Source organism: Coregonus clupeaformis, chromosome 7 (genome assembly GCF_020615455.1).
Source record: "Coregonus clupeaformis isolate EN_2021a chromosome 7, ASM2061545v1, whole genome shotgun sequence".
Taxonomy (NCBI): Eukaryota; Metazoa; Chordata; class Actinopteri; order Salmoniformes; family Salmonidae; genus Coregonus; species Coregonus clupeaformis.
Genome location: NC_059198.1, coordinates 39,971,438 through 39,983,291, shown reverse-complemented (window position 1 = coordinate 39,983,291; position 11,854 = coordinate 39,971,438). Strand labels below are relative to the sequence as shown.

General features: G+C 40.9%; 1 protein-coding gene across 2 annotated transcripts in view; it reads right to left on the bottom strand.

Moving 5' to 3' along the window:
- Positions 1-5,414: 5,414 nt before the first annotated feature.
- The window catches only part of LOC121569170 (guanine nucleotide-binding protein G(olf) subunit alpha), a 70,770-nt gene continuing 64,330 nt past the window's right edge, over positions 5,415-11,854 (bottom strand). For both annotated transcript variants that reach the window (XM_041879867.2, XM_041879868.2), the window contains exons 8-12: positions 10,897-10,955; positions 9,018-9,138; positions 8,380-8,510; positions 7,771-7,838; positions 5,415-7,635 (exon numbers count right to left, since the gene is read on the bottom strand). In XM_041879867.2, the coding sequence (XP_041735801.1) occupies positions 7,489-7,635; positions 7,771-7,838; positions 8,380-8,510; positions 9,018-9,138; positions 10,897-10,955 (526 nt within the window). In that variant the 3' untranslated portion in view covers positions 5,415-7,488. The remainder of the gene's footprint in view (positions 7,636-7,770; positions 7,839-8,379; positions 8,511-9,017; positions 9,139-10,896; positions 10,956-11,854) is intronic.

Below are 11,854 nucleotides of genomic sequence, written 5' to 3'. Positions count from 1 at the left end.
GTTATTTGCTTACTGCATCCGTTTGCATTGACCCAGTAAACAGTAAATGCTTCCCGAGGCGACACGTTTTTTTTGGGGTCTTCACTTAAATTTTAAGGCTCAGAGCGTCATTTATGCCCAGCAAGCGTTAAACGTTGCGCACACGTAGTTTTTTTGGTCTTGGTTGTAAGTTGTCTCAGCATTCAACTAGACAACTATTATAATAATAATAATTATTATCTTTTTTGATTGTCTTACTACGATTTCCTTACTTCAAATTAGGTTTTCGGCTGAGAGCCGTTACACATTCTATTTATTTTCTTTATTTTCTCTCTCAAATGCCTGTTATAAGACTGGGAATATAATTATAATTATATACATCTACAAGTGGTGCTTTTGTAATTTCGTCTGCACAAGGGATTCACCTTAATTTCTTTTATTTAAAAATGATTATCTCTTTTTGCTGTTTGATCCACTAACAAAACACGACTTTAAAGAGCGGGACTGTGGGTTTAGGTTTAAGACCGCACTCTCACAGACATACTGTGCGAAGAGAACATGCTCTATTTAGGCTTGTACCTCGTTTGGGGAGGTACTGTCTGGGATGGGGGGGGGGGGGGGGGGGGTGGGGGTTGAATTGTTCAGTTCTAATGTTGTCATTCTGTCTTTTTTGTTTTTTTTTCGGTACTTTTTCTCAACATCTACCACCGTACATTATTACTCTGAGACAAGTTATTCTGGGGTTTCTGGGCGCTCATTGCTTTTCCATTCTATGCTCTAATGACGGGGTTGTATAACGGGAATGCCCAGAGGGGCCGAAACAATGCGATCAAATACATTTCGTGGAACACCAAAGGGGTTAATAACCCAGTGAAACGTAAGAGGGTGTTGACACACTTAAAGGGTTTGAATGCAAATGTTGCATTTCTACAAGAGACTCACTTGAGGACTGGTGAGCACTTTAGGATGCGTAGGGACTGGGTTGGTCAAGTGTTCCACTCTAACTTTCATAGTAAATCAAGAGGGGCTGCCATTTTGGTTGATAAAGTCACTCCCTTTGTAGCTTCTGAGGTTATCGCTGATCCTAAGGGACGATACGTCATAGTAACCGGTAAACTGTTTTCTACCCCTCTTGTTTTGGCTAGTGTTTATGCTCCCAATTGGGATGACACAAGTTTCATTTCTTCCTTTTTGTCTGCTATACCCAATTTAGATTCTCATTTATTGATTTTAGGGGGATTTCAACTGCAAAATGTCCCCAGTTCTTGACAAGTCCTCACGAACAACTACAGGCCCATCTAAATGTGCCCTACTTATTCAAGCCTTTCTTCAGAAATATGCCATGTTTGAGGCCTGGCGTTTCCTACATCCTACAGATAGACAGTATTCCTTTTATTCTCATGTTCATCAAACATACTCCCGGATTGATTACTTCTTTTTGGACAAAAAACTTTTGCCTAACCTTCGGCAGTGTACTTACAAGAGTATTGTTATTTCGGACCATTCACCATTAGTGCTTGAACTAGAGTTTCCCCAGCGACCTCCTATGTGTTATCAATGGCGTCTTAACCCCATTTTACTCTCAGATAAGGAGTTTGTCAGTTTCATTTCTTCTGAAATCACCTTATTCCTAGAAACTAATTCAACACCAGGTATGTCCTGCTCTACCATATGGGAGTCTCTCAAAGCATACCTACGTGGCCAAATTATTTCTTATACAGCCAACCAAAACAGAGTTCGCTCTCAGCGACTTCGGGACCTGGAGCGAATCCATAGCCACATTGGATGAGAAGTATGCCACGGTTCCTTCCTCTGATCTGCATAAAGAGCGCCAACTACTCCAATCTGAATTTGATGAGCTTTCTACCAGGCAAGCTGAACAGCTACTCTTGCGAGCTCGGTACAGAGTGTATGAACAAGGCGACAAGGCCAGTAAACTCCTTGCACATCAGATCCGTAAATCTGAGGCCTCACGTTTAATCCCACAAATAAGGACCCCGTCTGGTGCCACCACAGTTATACATAAAGAGATCAATGATCAATTCAAACAATTTTATTCTGCGCTATACACCTCTGAATCCCCTCAAGACCCTTTGCTGATTGATTCCTTCTTTAATGGCCTGAATATGCCTTCAATTGATACAGACACCCATGACTATCTAGAAGAAGAATTTACACCTGAGGAGATTGCAACAGCAGTGTCCGCAATGAAAAGAGGTAAATCACCGGGTCCGGATGGTTTTCCAACCCGAATTTTACAGGACGTTTTCTGGTCTGCTTTGCCCGTTCTTGTCTCGACTATTTGCAGAGTGCCTTAATACCTCAAAGCTACCGCCTAGTCTTTATCAAGCTTCAATTTCATTACTATTAAAGAAAAACAAAGACCCTCTGGAATGTGGATCCTTTCGCCCAATCTCGCTTTTAAACTGTGATTACAAAATCCTAGCCAAGCTTTTAGCCATCCGTATGGAAGGCTCGCTGCATCAAGTAATACACTCTGACCAGACTGGCTTTGTGAGAAATAGGCATTTATTTTTCAATATTAGGCGCCTTATGAATATACTGTACTCCCCTGCGTCGGAGGACCCAGAGGTGGTGGTCTCACTTGATGCAGAAAAAAGCGTTTGACCGCGTTGAGTGGGATTACCTAACAGCCACCCTTTATAGATTTGGCTTTGGCCCCAAATTCATTGCGTGGATAAAGATTCTTTATTTTTCCCCCATGGCTTCGGTACGGACTAACAACTTGTCCTCTGACTATTTTCCCTTGCACCGCGGATCCAGACAGGGCTGTCCACTCTCCCCCTTGTTGTTTGCTTTGGCAATCGAACCTCTCGCCATTGCATTACGCTCTAATGATGCCATTCAAGGAATAATCCGGACGGGCTCAGAGCAGAAAGTCTCGCTATATGCGGATGACCTCCTTTTTGTTTATCTCTAACCCTGATACCTCATTGCCACGCGCCTTATCTGTTCTTAAAAGGTTTGGATCAATCTCAGGGTACAAGCTGAATCTAGGCAAGAGTGAGCTTTTTCCTGTAAACAAGGCTGCTTTAAAGTGCTCTTTTACAAGCTCTCAGTTTAGGATTGTCCGGGATCAATTCACCTACTTGGGAGTTAAAGTGACAAGGAAATATTCAAATCTGTTTCAGGAAAACTTGGTTGCTCTAGCAGACAGTTTGAAACAATCTTTTGCTTTTTGGAATGCGCTACCTCTTTCTCTTATCGGAAGGATTAATGTCATTAAAATGAGTGTGTTGCCCAAATTTCTATATTTATTTCAATGTCTACCCATTTTTATTCCAAAATCTTTTTTTATTTCACTGGATCAAACATTCATGCATTTTATTTGGGATGGCAAGGTACCACGGATTGGTAGAAAACATTTACAGAAGCCTAAGTCATTGGGGGGTTTAGCTCTACCAAATTTTCAGACATACTATTGGGCTGCAAATTTCAGAGCCCTTCTGTACTGGCTGCAGACTGATCCTACTGGCCCTAGACCAATCTGGGTCCAGATGGAGTCTGAATCGTGTAAACCTGCTGCACTTTCTTCTGTGTTGTGCTTGTCTCTCCCAGTGTCCCTAGGCAAAAGGTGTGTCAACCCAATTGTAAAGCAGTCTCTTAAAATTTGGAATCAGTTCCGCTTAGCCTTTGGCCTCCGAGGCTTTTCTCTATCAGGCCCAATCAATCAGAACATTTTATTTCCTCCATCTTTGAATGATGGGGCTTTTGACATCTGGCACTCACTAGGCCTCTCCTCACTAGCCCAATTATTCTTTGATGATACATTTGCCTCTTTTGCTCAGCTACAGGAAAGGTTCAACCTCCCCCAATCCCACTTTTTCCGCTATCTCCAGACTAGGAACTTTGTCAGAGCTAACACACCTGAATTTCCCCATAGGCCTGTGAATACAGCTATAGAGAGCATCCTGGAGCTGAACAAGCTTCCTAGGGGCGCAATTTCAGATGTATATACAATCATTCATGACTTACAGAACCCTTCTTTGGTGCCTTTAAAGACTCGATGGGAAAAGGATTTGGGGGAGGAACTTGGGGAAGACACCTGGGAATCTGTGCTGCGCAGGGTGCATTCGTCCCTCTTTTAGCACTAGACACAGCCTCATTCAATTCAAGGTGGTTCACCGTATCCACTGGTCTGGGGCCAGACTTGGAAGAATATTCTCTGATTTTGATCCTACCTGTGTCAGATGTAAAATTGAACCGGCCACACTGTTGCATATGTTCTGGGGCTGTCATAAACTGTCAGGTTTCTGGGAATTAATATTTAAATGTTTCTCTGATATATATAACACTGTTATAGATCCCTCTCCCCTTACAGCCCTTTTTGGAGTACTGCCCATAAGCACCCCCCTGTCAAGAATCCAGTCGGACACTGTTGCTTATACAACTCTTTTAGCTAGACGGCTAATACTACAGAACTGGAAGATGGCAGCTCCCCCATCTTATAAATATTGGGTGAGAGACGTGTTGTGCTCTCTGAAACTAGAAAAAATTAAATTCAATTCACGTGGGAACCCCAAACTGTTTAATGAGGCTTGGGCTCCATTCCGGTCTTACTTTAAACAGTCCATCCTCGGATAGCATTCCTATTAAAACCAAAATAAGTCTGTATTTGACCCCCCTGTGACTTAGGGGTTGGATGAGCATTTCTCTGTGTTTTTTTTCTGGGGTGGGGGTGGGGGCATTAAGGTTGATGTGCTTATTGATTGTGACCTGCGGATGCCTTGTTCATCTCGCCCGGGCAGAGACTAAGGTGTGAGCTTGTTTTTCCCAGTTATTTTTATTTTTTAATTCTGTTCACGCCTACATAAAATTATCAATATTCATTTTTTATTTTAAAGCATTGTAACTTTTTATTTTTGGTCCAGTGGATGATTGGTCTGTGGCCTTGACTGTCTGTGAGTGGTTGCATTTCTCCACCCCATCCCTTAACTGTTTACAGGAACAATGGTGAGGTGTTTGCTCTGTCCCTATACTATAGATTGCCCTTTAACCTTTTGTAGCCTTCTGCCTGGTGTGTTTAACTTGTCTAAAGTATGGTATCTTTAAAGTTATTATTATTATTATTATTATTTTTTTTATTTTTTATTTTTTTATTTTATATATGTATTATTTGTACTTTTGTCTAGTTGAGTATATTATTTATATTGCTTTGTCTTGTCTGTGTGTGTGTAAAACTTAATAAACAGAGTTCTCAAAAAAAAATTATTGGCAACTGAATGTGTTTTTTAACAGTGATGTACCAGTGAATAAGCAATGGCAGAGCCATCTTTGACCTTTAAATGTGACCCGGACGAAAACAGTAGAGGGAAGGTTTCTTGCAACTGTAATTTATGTATATACAAAGTGTACATGTGTCATATTTTCCCGCATATTCAGTTTAGACAAACCAACAAAAAAAAACAAAGGTCTTCTGATGTGCCTCTTTATTAAAATAAAAATACTTTCTGTATTCCTTAAAGGCCTGACACAAAAGTTATCACATCTACCTCCTCGCTCTCAGAATAGACTTGCACATTGAAAGCTTCTGTTCAGTGTAAAGAATAGCCTATCTAACTGTGCTCCCACATTCACAATGCCTGTGCCATTGTGAAGTCTCTGCATGGCCAAAGGATCACTACTTTCTCATCTCGTCTCATTCTATATAAGTTAATGCCTATGCATCTGTATTCATACATACGTTCTAGACATTCATAAATATGTATACGCATAGGCACACACATTACTATGTATAATTGTACATATAGATTTATAGAATATATGTATATCTTTATAAATGTATATGTACATATATATTAATATAAAATGCATATGTACAATGTACATATACAATGCATGAGTACATGTGTGTATATATGTTTTACAGTACATGCATGCTTTGACGCACACATACACACATTTACTGGCACGCGCATGTATACATCTCATACACACTTCATATCTAAAAAGATGCTTCCTACTGTAGTAAAACAACGGCAGGTTGCGATTTGGACACGTCAATGGATCTTCCAATGTATTAAAGCTGAGAATCAGAAATAAAAATATACATTTTCACCGTCAAAAGGAAAGCGGATGAAGGCATGTCTCTGGCTGCGACCTCTGGGGATCACTGCGGTAGGTAAGTGGTTCATTTGCATAATGTATACAGGATTTGTGTGTTTTTTTTACCCCTCGCTAATTTTTCCACCGTTTTCTACTAAAGAACATTTTCCTTTTTTATAAACCAGAAAAACAAACCTCTACAGAGAGAGAGAAACTCCCTACCTGCAGTCTCTACTGTCAGATAGAGTTTGACATCAAGCTGTACAGCGCAGTCAAAAACATACATCAGAGCTCAATTTACAGGTACAGCCATTATCAAGGCACAAAGATATTCTACAAGTAGTTTTTTTCTCAATAAAGTTGTACAAAATAACATTACATTTTGAAGTCTGTACAAGATAATCAACCTTGCACAGTGTGCAAGATAATAAACAAAAACATATAGAACTATTGCCCAAGAGGATCTAAGTCAAAAATGACTATCTGTGGGCAAATCAAAGTGAGTGTGGTATTTCTCTTTAGACACGTGGCAGAACTCTGCTGCTGCCCTACGGCAGGAGGTGCATTGGACTCAAACTCCCAGCATCCTCCTGCTCTCCCACAAGCCCCACCCCCTCTATGCTAATTCATCCACACAAAGGCAGTCTGAAAGCCTCACTCTCCATCATCTTGCAATAAAACAATACAAATAAACAAACCCAAATAAAAAGTGACAGAGTAATAAATATCTCGGTGCTACATCATGTGTATACTTCCTTGACGGCGTTAAGTTACCTGATGAAAGTGCATTACATCTCCTGCCCACCCACCACCCCACTCCTTCATCAAGTACTCAGAGCAGAATAGAGAGAGAGAGCGAGCGAGAGAGAGAGCGAGCGAGAGAGAGAGCGAGCGAGCGAGAGAGAAAAGCAGAGTCATCCATGCAAAGGAGTGTCGGAAGGTTGGTGCCAACTCTGGAACCAACACACACAGGAGTTACCTCATTAGATACCTCAACTCTCTCACGCACACACACACGCACAAACGTACACACACACACACACACACCCTCTGACAACGTCAGCTGGTCCAGAACCAACCACAACAGAAACGACAGAAGACTAGCTCAAAACAAAAGCTACAAAACAAGATGTCTAAAAAGGCTTAGTGGAATGAGTAGAATAAAGGCATTTGAAATAAAAGACTGAGGCACACACACAACGTCCTTTCCCATCCCCGCTTATACCTACAAAATAAGAGTCAAAATGGGCCATAAATAAAATAACTAAAGAAGGAGATCAAAAATTTAACTAAATAAAACCAACAATAGCAAACAAAATGACAGCATTGTGATGCTTCAGTAGTTCTCCTGGTCCCTGTGGTAAAAGGGCCTTGTGTTTTGGGAGTGGAAACAAACTGCACTGGGATTGGCCCAGAGCTGACTGGATTTTGGGCTGCGACCAATCACAAGAGTTCGTACTGGCGCAGGTGCATCCTCTGGATGATGTCTCGGCAGTCGTTGAAGACACGGCGGATGTTCTCTGTGTCCACGGCGCAGGTGAAGTGGGGGTAGCAGTAGTGCTTTCCGTCACCGCTCGCCGTGCTGATCCTCTGTTGGGAGACATGCACATTTCTGTTAACTTCCTGAATTGACTGAATTGAAATGGAAATTACCCCAAACCTGAAATGGTTAACACTATGACACAAGGGTCTACAGTCAGTACATAGAATGAAAACGGTACGTACAAGGAACTCATCTCGGATGAAAAACTTGGCCCGGGTCACTTTAGGGTCCTCTCCAGGGTCTGGAACGGCTGTTCAGAAAGAGACAAACAGAAGAAATCCAGGTTAATCAGTACAAGGATCCCATATCATTAGGACTGGATGTAGTGCAGTGCCTGATGACGGTAACTGCAATCAAATGTTTATGGAGCATCTCTAACCAGTGCTCTCTGTGCTCCAAACTATTCTGTAATTTCATTTGATGATGGGGAAGAAAGGCATGTTTATGCTATTGTTTACATACTGCAATTGAGTCCCTGGGATATCTATAAGTTAGAAGGTCGTATGAGGTCTAAATAAGGTTTATTCCAGGGCCAGCGCAAATGATTCCATTTGATTCACAAATTTCAAAAGTGTGAGTATCCAAAATGGGTTAAGCTTGGTATACATCTTGAGGATCGGTTTGGAGGTCCTTCACTGTGAAGCAACAACAACAGTTTGGTGCACGCTTCGTTGCTGGAAGAGTGTAATGTGTGTGTCCTAGGTTAGTAAACCGTCACAATTATTATGATCTAGTTTATAATAACTTTTACTTAGAGAAACAGCGTGTTTTCCACACATCTCAGTACCCACCTTCAGCCGGCACTGTATAGCGAGCGTACTCAGGGAAGTAGTCTTCAAGTTTGGATTTCCCTGCTAAGATCTTGTCAGCCAGCATGTCCTGCTTGTTCAAGAACAGGATGACTGAAATGGTCCGTAAAAACCTGAAAATAAAGATTGTAAAGAATGATGTGACTAGACAGGCATTTAAACAATGACACTGCGTCAGAGTTAGTGGAATGTGAACGGGTGGGTTTAAAAATAAAATATCTCTGTCCAACTCTCATGTTTCTGCTTCTGTTTGACCGATTCACACTGATATCACCACCTTGACCGATTAAAACTAAATGGGAAGCACGCTTCAGTCTGTTACCATTATTACTGTCAATCGCTAAAAGTACAACCTCTTACAATAATATTTACTCCAGTGGTCATATTATTCATGTGGTGTTGCAATGTAATCTAAACACATTTTCACCAAGAATGTGCTACAGAAAACAAACAAAGCTGGTTTGAAATGCATTCAGTTTGCAAAAGTATATTGAAAATATCACAACAAAATGTAATGCAAATGGTACATTCGCCTATTACTAAATCTGGTGTGACATTTTCAGTAGGGCATAATTGAGTTGGGAGAGGGCAGAGAGCCTGGCAAGGTGTCCAGGACTAACCTGTTATTCCAGATGCTCTTGAAGAGATCCAGGGATTCCCGGAGTCTGTTGGTGCTGTTGTCTTCCCTTATGACCATGTTATAACTGCTGCTTGCCGCCACAAAGATGATGGCCGTCACGTCTAAAAGAAATAGGAGCACATTAAAATGGGTTGTTTTAGCACGAATGGTGTGTATTGGTGCATTATGGTGTGTATTATGAGGACCAGATGCTGTGACATCGTAAACCATGTAATCTTACAAGAACAATTCCACTAAAATACTATCTTTAGGTATTTGTTTCATTAGTCCACTGTTGATACTGTCCAAAAACGTCATACTGTGACACTTTCTGTATTTTTTGTTACTTGGTAGCTACTAGCTACAGACCCTGTGTTGCAGATCATTTTGGACTGTTCATACTGTAACGTTAACGTTCATCTCAGGCTTCACTAACTAACGTTACTGTTTTAGGTGTATTTATTCTTTGCTACTTTTCAAACGAAGACTAAGTGATATTTCACATAACAAGTTGCTAGATATGCCTTCTGTTTTGTTCATGAGGAGTAATAGCCGAGAGAAGGCAGGAGACACTTTGTTTTGTTTAGCGTCGCTTAGGTTAGACTGCTCCCTTTAATGGATCAGTCGTCCACCAGGCTACACTTTACAATTAGGGCGATGTGGGAGGGGAAGCGTTGGGTGTCTCGGTTAGGGAGACAGGGGAATGGGGTTCAGTGTTTTACTGTTAGGATAGATTTATGTTTGTTTGTTTCAACCGATCTTTACATATTTTCCACACTACAAAATACTAATGCGGTCCTTGTGGTTACTAAACATACAGTATCACCCCTGTTAAGCTTCACAAATTTGACCCCAATATCCCAGACCTGTGTGTTAAATGTAACACACATCTAGGCACCTTGTTTCATTGCCCGTGGGAGTGTGTTGCGATACAAACATTTTGGAGCTCAGTGCTGCGGTATATCTCTGAGATTACCTCTACCCCAATACCACTAATCCCTAAACTTTGCATCCTAAATATTTACCCAGAGAATATCTCTTTACATAGGAGAGAGAAGAAAATGGTTGACCTCTGTCTATTACAAGCTAGGCATTTAATTTCTCTACACTGGAAGTATGTCAGTTCCCTCTCACTTGGTCATTGGTTAAAATAATTAACATCAAGCCTGGCTCTTGACAAATTAATTTATATAGTGAAAAAGAAAGTCCCAGAGTATCATGATATTTGGGATCTGTTTTTTTCTTTCTGTGCAAACCGGTGATATTGTAGAAGCATTAGAACTGTACATCTGTATATAAAAAAAAAAATATATATGAATATTGGCTATAGTTGAAGCGTAATCTGCATTATCTGCGACTGCATGATTAAAAAATATATATATATTATTGGTAATGTGAGGACTTTTTTTCTCTTCTTTTTATCTGTTGTTAATGTTGGGTTGTTGTTGTTGTGGTTATGTTTTTGTCTTTGGGTTGGGGGGGTAGAAAACAATAATTTTATTTCTGTAACTGTTGATTGTCTTATTTGGAACTAATAAATATAAGTGTAAAAAATTAATAACAAAATAAACTGGACTGATTAAACAAATACCAAAAAATAGTTTTTGAGTGGTATTTTCCTTTAATGAATTCTTCCATTTAAAATGTGGAAGTGGATCCAGATGGTATATGATGCTGAGCTACTGTGACAGTCCCTGTTCCACCTCAAGACGGTGTTAGCCTGCTGAGCTAAAGCCTAGACATTAGGTCAGGAGCTAACGTGAGTCTTCCAGTTTCAGGTAAGGTTACTCATTAAGCGAGCATGGTTCACTGAACCACCAACATTACACTTGCAAAACAACATTGTGGGCAGCAAAACCGTACACATAATCCAAATTTACCATTGAAGCACTGGATCCATTTTCTCCTCTCGTCTCTCTGGCCACCTACATCAAACATACTGGGAGAGAGGAAGAAACACTTTAGCAGACTTCTGTATGGTCCAATGTGTGAAGGAGCCTATTTAACTCAAACATGTCTTGATCTCAAATCAAATCTTATTCGTCACATAAGCCAAATACAACAGATGTAGACTTACTGTGAAATGCTTACTTACTACAAGCCCTTAACCAACAATGCAGTTTGAAGAAAATAGAGTTAAGAAAATATTTACTAAATAAACTAAAGTAAAAAAAGTTACAAAATAACAATTACGAGGCTATATACAGGGGGTACCGGTACCGAGTCAATGTGCGGGGACACCGGTTAGTCGAGGTAATTGAGGTAATATGTACATTTAGGTAGGGGTAAAGTGCCTATGCATAGATAATAAACAGCGAGTAGCAGCAGTGTAAATAGTCTGGGTAGCCATTTGATTAATTGTTCAGCAGTCTTATGGCTTGGGGGTCAAAGCTGTTAAGGAGCCTTTTGGACCTAGACTTGGCGCTCCGGTACCGCTTGCCGTGCGGTAGCAGAGAGAACAGTCTATGACTTGGGTGACTGGAGTCTTTTAAAATGTTTTGGGCCTTCCTCTGACACCGACTAGTATAGAGGTCTTGGATGGCAGGAAGCTTGGCCCCAGTGACGCACTCGGTCGTACGCACTACCCTCTGTAGCGCCTTACGGTTGGATGCCGAGCAGTTGCCATACCAGGCGGTGATGCAACCGGTCAGGATGCGCTCGATTGTGCAGCTGTAGAACCTTTTGAGGATCTGGGGACCCATACCAAATATTTTCAGTCTCCTGAGGGGGAATAGGAGTTGTCGTGCATATAAACATATACAGTGCATTCGGAAAGTATTCAGACCCCTTGACTTTTTCCACATTTTGTTACGTTACAGCCTTATTCTAAAATGGATG